Raw genomic sequence first — 13,975 nt, forward strand, 5'->3', positions numbered from 1 at the left:
TGTTTTCCACGTCTCATTCGTGTCTAGAAGCATTTTTATAAAGTGGACTGAGGGGAAATTCCTCGCTGTTTTTCACGTCCCCCTCCAGCATTAATGTGGCATGGACCAGCAGCTGAGCATATTTATTTTACTTTTCACAAAGCAGCAGCAGCCGGACAGAGGTGAGTCTTTGGAAAAAAAAAAAAAAAAAAGGACTTTAAAGCATCAAAAATATTATTCTCGCTCGCACATAAATAAACGGACGCCCCCAAAGCCGAGGCCCGCTTTGGAATGTAGTAATTCCGAGTTTTTATGAATGACTGCATTCATGGCTGGCCACGCCCACACACCCCGACGGAACACCCCGCTCTCGGAGCCGAAGCCTTCGCGGGCTCCGCTCCTTTTACCTTTTAAGGAGAACCGCCGCGTGCTGATTGGTTAAAGGAACCGAGTGGGCGTGGTTACCCGGGGGAAGCACGGGGACGATATAAAAACAAGACTCGGAACGTAAAAACACACCAAAACCCACGAGTGATGGAGGATACCTGAGGATGAATCTGGAATTTGGATTTTATCGATGCGGGCAGAAGCTGGATGTGGGATTAAATCTTTGTGACGTAAAGTGTTGTTAAGATCAACTTGTCGTCTGTGAGCATCACCTGACTGACAGCATGGGGATACAGTTGCTGTTTGCAGCGTTGGGAGTGGGGATAGTCGCGGTGGTGAGTAGTCGTAGATTAGTTTGTTTTTTTTTGTCTTTATTTCTGTTGCTGTATTGCGTGGTGGAGACCCTCGGTGCTGAGGACGTGTCTGCGGTAGGAAAAGCTGCTGCCTCCTGCCTCAGCTTCCAGGTGGCTCGTTACAGTCAGCAAGTTACGGCAAACAAACAAAATAAGTTAGCAAAATATATGGTTTATTTTACTTTTGCATCACTGTAGCGCTGCAAAATTCTGGAGGTCAATGAACGACTTTTCTTAGCTAGTCAAAATCTAAGTTTGAGGGTTTTTTGTTTTTTTACCTCCAAGTTTAACCTTATCACAGACAGGAAAAAGGTCAGGCTTGTATAGCCCATCAGATTTTCCCTATCAAAACCATAAAATCTTACTAAGTATTTCTGGTCTAGTTTCTGTTGCAAATATCTTGTTTGGAGTTAATAATTCATTAACATTGATGAAAAACTACTAGTTCCACTCGCAGATTATTTAACTTGTAACAAGACATTTTCCCCATGTTTGCACTAGAACTTTGGCCAAAAACTAGTTAGTAAGATTCTGTGTTTTTGTAGTGTAACCACCTTTTCCAGATGTGTGTTTTCTTTATTTCAACCATCTCATTTTGAATGACCTAATAAAACTTTGCTGCTTGCATCAAAGCTTTACTTGTCATGGTGTCTGTGCAGGGCCGGCCCAAACTTTGTTAGGGCCTCGGGCCCAATTCATACCTCACAGTCCCGCACCACCTCAAAGGTGTGGGATATAAATTTTGTCGTCTGTTCCTGCCTACTAAGATTTTTGTGAAGTTAGTGGCTCTGAAAAGCAACTATTGAACTCCCATATAAACGGCAGCAGAACCAAACCGCAGGTAACTAAAATGGTGGGTCAGATCGTAAAGAGAAGAAGAAAAATGATAACGGACGCTTGTTTTTAATTGATACAGTGTCCAGAGATCTCTCTAGAAAAATCTGTCTTGTTATGCTAGTTGTGGAATCTCATTTTCCCCTTGTCCTTTTCTTCCTTGTTTTCCAGTGTATAACTCAGCTCGTTATCGCCCCCACCTCAACCCTTGCCCCTGTGATGCGACAGTGAAACTGCAACTGTTCAAATTAGCTAAAAAGCACCATACATGGTGGCAGTCTGTTTCCAAGTAAGCTACGGCTTTGATTTTTGGGGGCCAATTTACAATTAGCCCACCATCCACTTGTCACCAAAGCAACATTAAAATCATCTCATCATTTGTGTAAAGTCAATTTAACATTAGTTAGTTTAATGTACGGCAATTAGATGAGCCACTTAAGATTATTTATTAAAAGCAACAGTAGATGAAAGTTTTGGGTATTTCCAAAATATAACAGTGTGCAATAACTGCAGAGATGAGTATTTGTTTAGTTTTGCAGTTTGCGTGTTCAACATTTCAATAAAATTAGTCGAGTCGGGAAGAAGGGAGTGAGTTTAATTTAGGAAATTTGAATTACACTATGCAAAAAATGCAACGACAATGACTTTTTTTATTGCCTTAAATTGCAATTGTAAACACAAATGCTACTCAGGCACAAGAGTGGATATGCACTTTATGCAACCCATATGGACGCCACTAGAAGGGGCGCCAAACCAAAATGATGGAATAATTGTTTCTAGTCAGCATTTTCTCTACATAACATTTGCTGTTTATAATTTGTCTGCATAGACCTGTGAAAATACCACCCTGCACCAGCACTGCTACATCATGAAGATATTCTTTAATGTGTTAAAAAATTATGGGCCATTCAAATAGTTTAGATATTTTCTTAAAAATATAAATCTTAGAAATGTACAGTTTGAAAAGAGTAAAAAAAGAAAAGAAGATGCGAGAAAAGTATGAGAAGAAAACCCTGTGACTAAAATTCCAGAACTCTTGGGGGCCCCCTGCTGGTTCAAAGGCCCTAAGCAGGTCTAGTTTGTTTTTCTGTGAAGTCACCTCTGGATCTGTGTGAAGGTTCATACAATTTGAAAAAAATAAATAAATAAAACGATTTGCACACTGGCTTCAATCCTACTGTATATCTGCAATTATACTAGAGAAATACTATCCAACAGTTTTACCAGCAGAGATAAAAAATAAACCTGAAGTTAAAGTCCTGTTGCTGTACAACAGGACTATTTGCGTTTATTACGTCGGAAAATTTTTCACGTCAATTTTACACTAAAATCAGTGTACAATTCACACTAAGAGTTGTCTGCCCTCTGTGAAAGTGTCCCTCTGGCTGATCTCGACTGACAGCCTCCCCTGGAACTGCAACACTAACTGGAAGTTGTTTGTGTGGCTTGTGCATGTGTTTTTTTTTTCTTCTGTGTATGTACACAGTGAGGTTTGGAAACAAAAAAATGAAGGAGCGGTGAGGTGGAGGGGTGGGAGTCGGAGATCATCCCTTTCATCCCCACAGGCTGAGTGAATGCCAAGCGGAAGGCGACAGAGGGTTACAGATACCCCTGTGGGGCTCGCGACAGTGCTGACTATTCATGCCTGTGTTTAAGCCACACACACTCTCAGGAATTTCTGTGATCTGAGTAACATGAGTCAAGCCTTTTTCTCCTGTGGTCTCGTTGGTCCATCACTATGCGTGAAATGAAACGCGTTTCTCCCTCTTGCAGGTGACTGCTGACTGTCCGGTAGTGTGCGAGTGCCCCGCGGTGCCCCCGTCGTGCCCCCCTGGGATCAGTTTGGTCCCCGACGGTTGCGGCTGCTGCAAGGTGTGCGCAGCGCAACTCAACCAAGACTGCCACGAGGGACAGCCGTGCGACCACCATAAAGGACTGGATTGCAACTACGGCAACGATGTGGGTCGCACCCACGGCATCTGCAGGGGTACGTACGTATACCACCCAGGCAGCAGGAAGGCGTTTGGGAAGCTTTTTTGGGCCTAGATTTTGACATAAGTAGGGGTTGACTGAGGCAATGTGTAACTTCAGGGAGGAAAATCTGACTCTCGATCCAGGCGGGCTGGGGTCTCTCTTTGATAGGGTCTCGAGGTTTGAAGACTGTGCCATGTTTCAAAAAAACAGAGGCCCTTCATGAGCTGCGACTGAAACCTTGCCAACTCTGGGATTTATACAAGTACTTCAGTGTGTACACAAACACCCCCATGAAACACACAAACAAGCACGCACACACTGGTATCTATATATGTGTGTTTACTGGGGGTATGGGGGGGCGGGGGTATTCTATCTGGGGTGTTTATGGGGAGTCCCACTGAGGGGGGTTACATGCCAGGACATTATAAACAAGCCTAAACAGCTTTCTGGTCTAAGAATAGGGCTCGCTTCATGAATTTGGAAACGTGTCTTTCAATCTGCTTCTCGTGTGCCTACATTCAGACTCCTTTCAAGTATTTTACATTTTCTCATGGTACAACCGCAAACCTCAGTCTATTTTATTGGGATTTTATGTGAAAGTAGTGCATAATTGTAAAGTGAAAGAAAAAGGACGTGTGGTTTTCAAGATTTTATTTTATTTTTTACAAATAAAAGTCTGAAAAAGGAAGGCCAAGAAATACAGCAGTCAGAAACTTGCAGTTTTAAGCAGCAAAAGGGATGCTGATGGACTGAGCTGATTGGATGATGGATGGGTCTAAATGTGGGGGTTCATACAGGTTCAACAAAACCCGTATTCTATGAAAACAAAACTGATAGAAACATAAACTGCTGTTTCTTACTCTTTTAGGGAAACTAGTGTTTATCTTAAAGTACTGAATAAAAGTGTTGTATTATGATGTAGGAGAGAAAGGGCAGGACTGCATACAAGGTATTTCATCCCGGTCAGAAGTTTATTCAAACCAATGTCGAGAAACAGCTGTGGCAAAACACCCTCCCTGCTTTGGCTCTTGATGTTGCAGAAAATTCCTCTATAAAAGAGGCAAAGGCTCTGTCTAATCACAGGCTGGAAAGTGCAATGATTTCTTGACACAGGAGAGACATAACTCTCCTGTGTCAAAGTAGGCAGCAGTACAAATCCTCCTCAGTGATGAAAATTTGCTTGGTTTTTTTACTTGGTTTGCCTGTTATGGATTCCCTTCATCAGCAAATCAGAGCGAGTTTTCTAACTGAGCATTGCAGTTAGTCTGGTATGACATATCGGACAGGCCTGTCCTTAAAAGATAAAAGATTATAACAAGTATCAATCCATTGTCTATACCCTCTTAACAGTAGATGTCCGAATGTATATATTTTATGTCTATTCAGGTCAACCAAGCCATTTATTGAGCATATAAAATGCTAAAATTAGGACTTATAGGTCCCTTCCATATTTAGCTAAAACATACCGGTTGAAAATCAAACTTGCTTGGGCTATTTTATCCCTTCCAACATACTTTCATCCATATTTAGACATCAGTGGACGTCATCACCCTTTCACCACAGACTTCTCTGCCACAAATTCACATTGTTTAAAAGGCAACATCTTCTTATCAACCTCTGGAGGTGCATGTTCAATCCCGTTCAGGATGACGGAGGGATGAAACAGGCAGAGTTGCTAGAATAATATGAGAGCTGGTGAATAACTTAATATGAATGTCTTTAGGACAGTGAGAGGAAGCCAGAGTACATGGCAGTAATACAGGAATAATGTGCAACAGCACAAAGGTTCTACATATAGGACAATCAGTGTGTGGTTCACCTAGATTTGGGCAATGGGCAGTGGCAGTAGCAGTAGTTCTGTCAATTTACAAGCTTATCTGTCTTCTTGTCTCTTTTCAGCAAAAGCAGATGGTCGCTCCTGCGAATACAATGGCCGAATTTATCAAAACGGCGAAAACTTCCATGCAGGGTGCAAGCACCAGTGTACCTGCATTGACGGAGCCGTAGGCTGCATGTCCCTTTGCCCCAGCCATGTGCCCCTGGCTTCTCCTTCCTGTCCGGCCCCCATGCTAGTGAAGGTGCCAGGCCAGTGCTGTCTCAACATCGACTGCCATAAGGGAACCACTGTTGTGCCCCCGGTACACCGCCGACCCCCACCTCCTGCTCACCTACCATACCCCTTCATCCCCTACTCAATCTATCCATTCTCCAAACCTTATGCAAAACCTTACTGGAAGCTGTATCCTTACAAACCCAAAAAGGAGAAAGGCATCTTGGGCAATGAACTCTTAGAAGTGGGCCAAAAATGGGACAAACCACATGGAAATAAGGACCTGACAGGTAAGACATTGCATCACACCATCACCTCAGAGTGGCGTCTGCTTCCACTACTCAGTCCTGCATCATGTTTATGTTTTTAGCCATTTTTGCCTCTTGACGCAAAGACTGCGTCAATGTGGGCCTTTAACGCTGCGTCTGTGCTGGTGCGTTAGTGTTTATGTGAGGGTTGTTTTCCACTGGCCCCTTGCACACCAGAGGTGCTCTCCCCCTCTCACACAGCACATACCTCTGTCACGCAGCTCTCCCCTCTCTGTAATCACCTTCTGTATGTGTCAGTGTTGCCTGTTCCATGAATAAGGCTACTGTACCTTTCAACCACGAATTTCTGCTTTCCCCTACTTCTCTTGATGGCCACTTTCGTCACACTATAATTTGTTGCTGATCCCACCGCTCTTTCTGTGTCAAAATGTCGCAGTACCCATTGTTCAATTGTATTCACTTGTCTTCTCTTCCATTTTTTCTAGTCTGGAGTAAAACAGGAGGTCAATGTGTGGTTCAGACCACCTCCTGGTCACAGTGCTCCCGGACCTGTGGGATGGGGGTTTCCTCTCGCGTTACCAACGACAATGCCCGGTGTAAACTGGTCAAGGAGACACGCTTGTGCAACATTCGGCCCTGCAGCTCTATGTCTATCCCTGTGAAGGTGAGGAATGTATTTGGAGTCTCCTCTTAAAAGGAGGACAGGAGGATAGTTTAATAGTCTCACAGGGCAACACAGTGACATACAGGACACGCAACGTGCACATGCCAAATCTAGGGATATTTTACAGGGACAACTTGATTTCAGGTGGTGCAAGGAAACAGGAGTGTCCTGGATAAAATTACTCCACACAGAGAGACCATACAAAAGATTCCTTGGACTTTATTTTCATCAGTCATTTCACATGATTTTGTTGTCTATTTTAATTAAGATGGACTGGTTTCTAAAGATGTTGTGGGGTTGTGTGATGTTGTGGGGTTGTGTGATGTTGTGGGGTTGTGTTGGTTGACGCGACTCTGCAATGTCGCATGGACATCGGGGGCAGTTCCCCTGGATTGGCAGACTGGGGTGGTGGTCCCCCTGTTCAAAAAGGGGGACCGGAGGGTGTGCTCCAATTATAGAGGGGTCACACTCTTAAGCCTCCCTGGCAAGGTCTATTCAGGGGTCCTGGAGAGGAGGGTCCGTCGGATAGTCGAACCTCGGATTCAGGAAGAGCAGTGTGGTTTTCGTCCTGGTCGTGGAACACTGGACCAGCTCTACACCCTCGGCAGGGTCCTGGAGGGTGCATGGGAGTTCGCCCAACCAGTCTACATGTGTTTTGTGGACTTGGAGAAGGCGTTCGACCGTGTCCCTCGGGGAGCCCTGTGGGGGGTTCTCCGGGAGTATGGGGTACCGGGCCCTTTGATACGGGCTGTCAGGTCCCTGTATGACCGGTGTCAGAGTCTGGTCCGCATTGCCGGCAGTAAGTCGGGCTCATTTCCGGTGAGAGTTGGACTCCGCCAGGGCTGCCCTTTGTCACCGATTCTGTTCATCACTTTCATGGACAGAATTTCTAGGCGCAGCCAAGGTGTTGAGGGGATCCGATTTGGTGGCCTTAGGATCTCATCTCTGCTTTTCGCAGACGATGTGGTCCTTTTGGCTTCATCAGATCGTGATCTGCAGCTCTCGCTGGAGCGGTTCGCAGCCGAGTGTGAAGCGGCCGGGATGGGGATCAGTGCCTCCAAATCCGAGGCCATGGTCTTGAGCCGGAAAAGGGTAGAGTGCCTTCTCCGGGTCAGGGGGGAGGTGTCCTGCCCCCAAGTGGAGGAGTTTAAGTATCTCGGGATCTTGTTCGCGAATGGGGGAAGAAGGGAGCGGGAGATCGACAGGCGGATTGGCGCAGCGTCTGCTGTCAAGCGGGCGCTGTACCGGTCCGTCGTGGTGAAGAGAGAGCTGAGCCAAAAAGCGAAGCTCTCGATTTACCGGTCGATCTACGTTCCCACCCTCATCTATGGTCATGAGCTTTGGGTCATGACCGAAAGAACGAGATCGCGGATACAAGCGGCCGAAATGGGTTTTCTCCGTAGGGTGGCTGGGCTCTCCCTTAGAGATAGGGTGAGAAGCTCAGTCATCCGGGAGGGACTCAGAGTAGAGCCGCTGCTCCTTCACATCGAGAGGAGCCAGTTGAGGTGGCTCGGGCATCTGGTCAGGATACCTCCTGGACGCCTCCCTGGTGAGGTGTTCCGGGCACGTCCCACCGGGGGGAGGCCCCGGGGAAGACCCAGGACACGCTGGAGGGACTATGTCTCTCGGCTGGCCTGGGAACGCCTCGGGATTCCCCCGGAGGAGCTGGAAGAAGTGGCTGGGGAGAGGGAAGTCTGGGCCTCCCTTCTGAAGCTGCTACCCCCGCGACCCGACCTCGGATAAGCGGAAGAAGATGGATGGATGGATGGATGGATGGATGGATGGATGGATGGATGGATGGTTTCTAAAGATATAAACTTTAGAACTTCTCTGTTCTAAAACATATGCATATCAACTGCATCTGTTGAATGTTCTGAAATCTCTTGAGCTCTGGAACTGACTGACAGCTGCCCTTGTAATTTGGAGCTTGCGGTTTCGCCCACTGTGTTGCCCTCTTGCGCTTTGTACACAGCGCTATCCGGACCATTCCGTCTCCGGCAACAACCCACTTCTGAGTCTGATGGGCTGCTGCGCACCTGTTTTCACTGAACCCTCCGGGCTTTTGTCGAGCTGCCGTGGGATTTAATGTGTACCAGTGTCAACCCTTAACCATTGCTGGCATGCTAATCTCTCTTGGCAATAATCTGTTGTTCTGACCTTGATTTTGTTTTTGCACATCTCTGCAGTTAACTGTCTTAACCTTGTTTTTCATGTCTGCAGTGATGACTAATGAGTGATGTAACTCCAAACAAATACAAATCTTTATCTGCTTTTCTGGTGCAAATGCTAACAATAAAAGATAGCTTCCTTTGGTAGGACTCTTAAAATAATCCAATCTGTCAAGATGATCACATTTCTCAACAAAAATTAGACCAATTCCACAATTAAGGGAATTTTCATACCTGACAGTCCAGTAGACTCAGTTTGTTTGAGGACCAAAATTGCAACATTTGCTACACTTTCAGATGCTGTGATTCTCTTTCACATTGCACTGTGTCAAACAAACAAACCAAATCCCTATTTACTCCCTTGCCTGGGGTGGTGCTGCACCAATAACTACTAAAGGAAGTAACACAAAACCACAGAAGAATACATGAGTACAACGTCCTCCTTTGCAAAATGTAAACAAAAATGGAGTAGCGTCAGATTTTAGCGGGTGTAGGATTTCTCTTTTGTCTTTGGTAAAAGACCACTAGCCACTTATCTCTCTACTGTAGTTGTAGACACGACTGTTTGTTTTGGTTGTACTGTATTAACCCACAATGCCCTCCGCTTGGTATCCACATATGTATTCAAGCCATCCTAGAATTCACTTTTAATAAACTGACACCTTGGTTTTTAGGCGGACCACAGTTCGATTTTTTGGTCGATTGCACATTCACACTTCCTCAAACAAACCGGACTTTCTAAGCAAATGAACTAGAGTTTGATTAAAGCAGATTATACAGGGCTGGTGTGAATACATCCTAAAGTGGCTTTGGATCAGGAAGTGTAGCATTCTGGTAATCTACCAGGCTTAGACTTCTGGATAGCCAAATGACTATCCAGAAGTCTAACTCTTTTAGTGTAAAAGAGTTGTGAGTGGTTGGTATGATCAGACTAGTTCTTATTAAGTTGTGTGTATATACTATAACTTTTGCTTTGATATTAAAGTCATTACTAAATAACTTTGGCTAGTTTCTGACTTATTGTCAAGCACTGCATTGATGCTACAATTTTTTGAAGGCTGGCATTGCATTGGACTGCCACAAATGTCATGTTTATATCCATCCTGGCTTTTCTTGTTTGTGTTCAGTAGTTACTTTATTCCCACTGGCATAAGGTTTACTTTTTATTCTTTGCAAAAAGAAAAGTTCTAATGTGTACCAGTGTCAGAATTGTGCTTCACTAAATATCAAATAACTAACTTCATGGACATAGAATCTCAGTCATACAAATCTTTTGCTTTGAAAGGTGTCTAACTTACTCCTTTTTCCCAATCCACAGAAAGGAAGGAAGTGCTCGCGTACACACAAGGCCCCAGAGCCGCATCGCTTGTCCTACGCCGGCTGCAGGAGTACTCGCTTGTACAGGCCCAACTACTGCGGGGTGTGCAGGGACGGCCGCTGCTGCTCCCCTCGTCGCACGCGCACAGCCAGCGTGACCTTCTCCTGCCCCGACGGGGACCTTTTCAGTAGATCCGTCATGTTCATCCAGTCCTGCAAGTGCAGCGATGAGTGCAACCATCTGAACGAGGCGGTGATGCCCCCACAACTCTGGCTCTACGGAGACGTTCACAAATTCAAGGACTAGTTGTTGTTGCCCCCGCCTCGCCTGCATTCCTCCATAAAAGCGTAAATTGCCACCCATTAGTGATACTTTTTATAGAGCAGCTGTTCCTAGTGTAGCTATTGAATAGATGCAGGCAATGATCACAGATGAGGAGATTTTTTTTTTCTGGAGGAGAATTTTCTGCCTTTCTCGGAATGTTCCATGAACTGTGGCACTTCAGCCAAGGAGAAAGGAGCAAGCGTGGGGACAAACTCTTAAGGATGGCCATCATTTCTTGCTACTGTAGATGTTGCTAACTTATAGAAAACTGGTTTTATGTTTGATATGAAAGGAAATCTGAAACAAGGACTTTAGTGGAAGACTTGACAAGACTTTAATGGCAATTGCAAAAGGTTGCAGTTTGTCTCGCAATGGTATTTATTCCTTGATATTTATTCAAGAGACAGACATGTTGAAACTTTGGCATGCCACTGGGATAAGAGACTTTTCTTGGCGCCTCTCTGTGGCTGAAATCCACGGACAGCTGTCAGTCACAAGCGGGAGAGGCAGACTGGTCCATGGCGGTCAGAAACCAGCATCCAAAGACCAATAACCAAGAATGCCAGTAGGAGAAGAGCAAAAAAAAGACAAGCTAAACCCGATGGGTTTAGGATTCGTACACACTCCGAGGAAATATGTCAAAGGTTGTTTATACAGCTGGACTCATCTCCTGCCTTTGCCTTCACAAGAAACTGAGACATTTAGCAAGCACCAGAAGAACAAGCCTGGGATTCTGGCGTCGAGCAGTCGACCACCTAATTCTGTGCAAATTACAATCTTTGAGGGGAAAATCAGCCCCTCTCTGGTTTTTGCTATAAAAATAAAATCTAAAAGCTGCGTGTGTGATGAGGTAAACATGCAATTTGTGGAACCGCGCTACTGCCTAATCTGGCCTGTAATTGAGCAGCACGCAATGTGACTGAAACAAAACAAGAAGCCGTGTCTTTTCATGTTAAAGAGGTGTCTGTTCCCTCAAACTGCTGACTTCGCAGTCGAGTCAGAAATAAGTTTTCCGTTGGGTGCAAAGCCTTGGAACTGTAAGGACTCTCAAAGAGAGACTGATTCTAGGTAGGCACTGTGTATTCTTTGATTTATATACGACTGGGAAACAAAAGCATCACCTTTAACTATTGCTTGGATTAGTTTGTGCACCTTATGTCGACTTTTATACAGTGTCTCAGTGTCAAGTGTGAATACTAGGCAGACATGTCCAAGTCATTCTCTTGTACCACTGCAGGTGTTGTAGTTTGATTTTTTTAATCCTTGCCCATGTAGATGCTGTGGTTTTGTCATTTTGACTAGTTCCAAGGGACACTGTAGAGCAGCTATGTACAGATGAATTTGTAACGTTGTAGTTCTACCTGCTGTATAAGGGCCCGTTATTCTGTTGAGTTAGTTCATGTGTAGTTTAAACACTGAACTCTGAACCTGGGTTCAGGTTTCTGATGAGAACACCATACCAATTTGAGAGCATTTCAAAGAAAAAATGACTAAAGGAATACTGCTTTTTATATCGTGGAAGGAGCGTTTACCCAATGATTGGTTTTGAAGTGATACCTTTTTAAAAAATGTTTTACAAATAAAGAAACTTTTACCCTTACTGTGTTGAAGTTTTAAATAAAAACACAGCCGTTAGCCATTGAAGCAATATAATTAATTTTCTCTTGACAATTCTGTCAAGGCTGCAGTTATCCCTGTTGTGGGTGCACCCTTTTTTTTTCTTCCACTTAACTTTCTTCTTCCACTTAACTTTCTATGAATATGTTTGGCTGTAGCACTCTTCCCCATCACTGTGTCCTACTCCCCCTGACTCAGAATCCTTTTAGAGGCTCACGCAACCTTGGCAGATGTTTCCAGTATTTTTCCACGATGTTTCTTAATACTTTTTGAGACATGAACTCTTGGCTTTTTTTAAAATCCTTAACCAAAATCACCCAAATTACATCCCAAAGGCATGAAATATTTCACTCCATGTGACATTCTAGTTCTCCTTTTGAACCTTTTCTGAGCTGTAATTTTAAGTTAAATACTAGCTACAGCATGATACGGCCCATGATTTCAGTATTCCGTTCACACGCTATTCTGGTTGGTGTACCAGCGTCAACATAAAAAAAGGTGTCAAACTCATTAAAAAGAATAAATAAAAAAGGGGCTTTAATTTCCGTAAAATGTAAGAAACTTATCTTCTGCTGCCATGGTGCGAGCAAGCGTGACTTTAGTTTAGATAAACTGCATTAGCTAAACCGCCCAGCCTAGCTATTGTTCTGCACTGTTGGTCGAAATGTGTTTTTTTAGCCTAAAATACAGATTTAACTGTTTAGAAGTATTTCAAGTCATGACGTGAAAAGTTATCTTCTAATAAGGTAACTTCTTTAAGGAGGTAGTATCAGGTAAAATCGACGTTTTTTAAGCTCTATGCCGTGTTATGTCATTTCCTCATCAAAAACATACCTGGAGCGCCGCCTTGAATCTTTCGTACATGTTTGAGAAATCCTTTAATCTCCCATGGCAACCATTCAGGTGTGCTAAACAGCACCTGGGTGAATGACGTAGCACCGTCTCCAAGTTTCCGCCCCAATTTCAAGACTTCAAACTACAAGTCAAATTTCTTCAGTTATATTTGATATATACGGCTTATATATATATATATATATATATATATATTATATATGTAACTTAAGTTACTTGATTGTGCTGTAAAATTATATGTGGCTGGAAAACAAATACTGCCCCTTTAAAATCTACAGAAAGAAAGCAATTCAATTCAAAACATTAATTATAAAAAAATAAATATTGTAATTCATATTATTCAAGATTCTAGTAGTTGTAGTTGCTGATGGTTGTGGGTAAAAAGGATCTCCTGTAGCCGTCTGTGTTACAGTGAAGCTGAAGAAGCCTCTGGCTGAAGATTCTCATAAAGCGGTCTTACAAAGCCGATGCTTTGTCCATAAACTTAATTTTATTAAACTTTTCTTTGCACCGCCATCAATATTTTGGGTTTATTCAATTAATTTTTCTTTTTTACTTTTAATAATTAACCAGCTAACATTAGCTTGCTATGCTTTTGTCACTTCAAAGAACAGGTACGAAACATAGCGCAATGAGCACTCAACTACAGCGCCTAAATTTAGTGGGTTCCTTTTTGTGGCGATTTACCAACTACGACTCAAATCTGCTGCAATATTGTAGCAGCAGTAGAAATTTGTTTTGCACAAAAGAAATTAAAAAAAATGTTTTATATTTTCATATCAATATTGCCAGAATATCACTCCACTTGCTACCAAGATCATTCCCAGCTGCTAGCATGGCAAGTCAGTTTCAAGCAGCCACTTCTCACATTTGTTTGTTCCAATTTATTTTTATGTTTACACACCAAAATACTAGGACATACATAGTGAGAATCAGGGTTTTTTTGGGAGGGAGGGGGGGTACAGTGCCTAAACTTTGCCAAAATCTGCCATTTCACCACTAGGATTCTATTTGTTGACTTAATATATAGAAGGCATTCCATTAGAAAGTCGTACAAAGAGCTGCCACATGAGCCAAATCAGTCCATTTACTCAAATCTAAAGACTGCTGACCTTTAGCAGTGAAGATATAAAACCCTACAATACAAATCTAGGCTTCGGAAAAAGCAAAGAGAAAAATAAAGACA

The 13,975-nt window shown here is 43.5% G+C and overlaps 1 protein-coding gene across 1 annotated transcript; it reads left to right on the top strand.

Annotated features, from left to right (window-relative positions):
* Positions 1 to 480: 480 nt before the first annotated feature.
* On the top strand, positions 481 to 11,920 carry LOC102233818 (protein CYR61-like). Its single transcript, XM_023348360.1, has 5 exons — positions 481 to 701; positions 3,327 to 3,540; positions 5,427 to 5,867; positions 6,332 to 6,510; positions 9,997 to 11,920. Exons 1-5 carry the CDS (start codon positions 651 to 653, stop codon positions 10,300 to 10,302), a joined length of 1,191 nt encoding a protein of 396 aa, XP_023204128.1. The 5' UTR covers positions 481 to 650; the 3' UTR covers positions 10,303 to 11,920.
* Positions 11,921 to 13,975: the final 2,055 nt, after the last annotated feature.

This window comes from Xiphophorus maculatus, chromosome 16, assembly GCF_002775205.1.
Source record: "Xiphophorus maculatus strain JP 163 A chromosome 16, X_maculatus-5.0-male, whole genome shotgun sequence".
Classification (NCBI taxonomy): Eukaryota; Metazoa; Chordata; class Actinopteri; order Cyprinodontiformes; family Poeciliidae; genus Xiphophorus; species Xiphophorus maculatus.

Bases quoted from the DNA above. Each gene is read 5' to 3' on its own strand.
- LOC102233818 (XM_023348360.1), top strand. From the start codon at position 651: ATGGGGATACAGTTGCTGTTTGCAGCGTTGGGAGTGGGGATAGTCGCG. The intron at 3,541-5,426 runs GTACGTACGTAT...GTCTCTTTTCAG, and splicing joins CACCCACGGCATCTGCAGGG to CAAAAGCAGATGGTCGCTCC. The intron at 6,511-9,996 runs GTGAGGAATGTA...CCCAATCCACAG, and splicing joins CTATGTCTATCCCTGTGAAG to AAAGGAAGGAAGTGCTCGCG.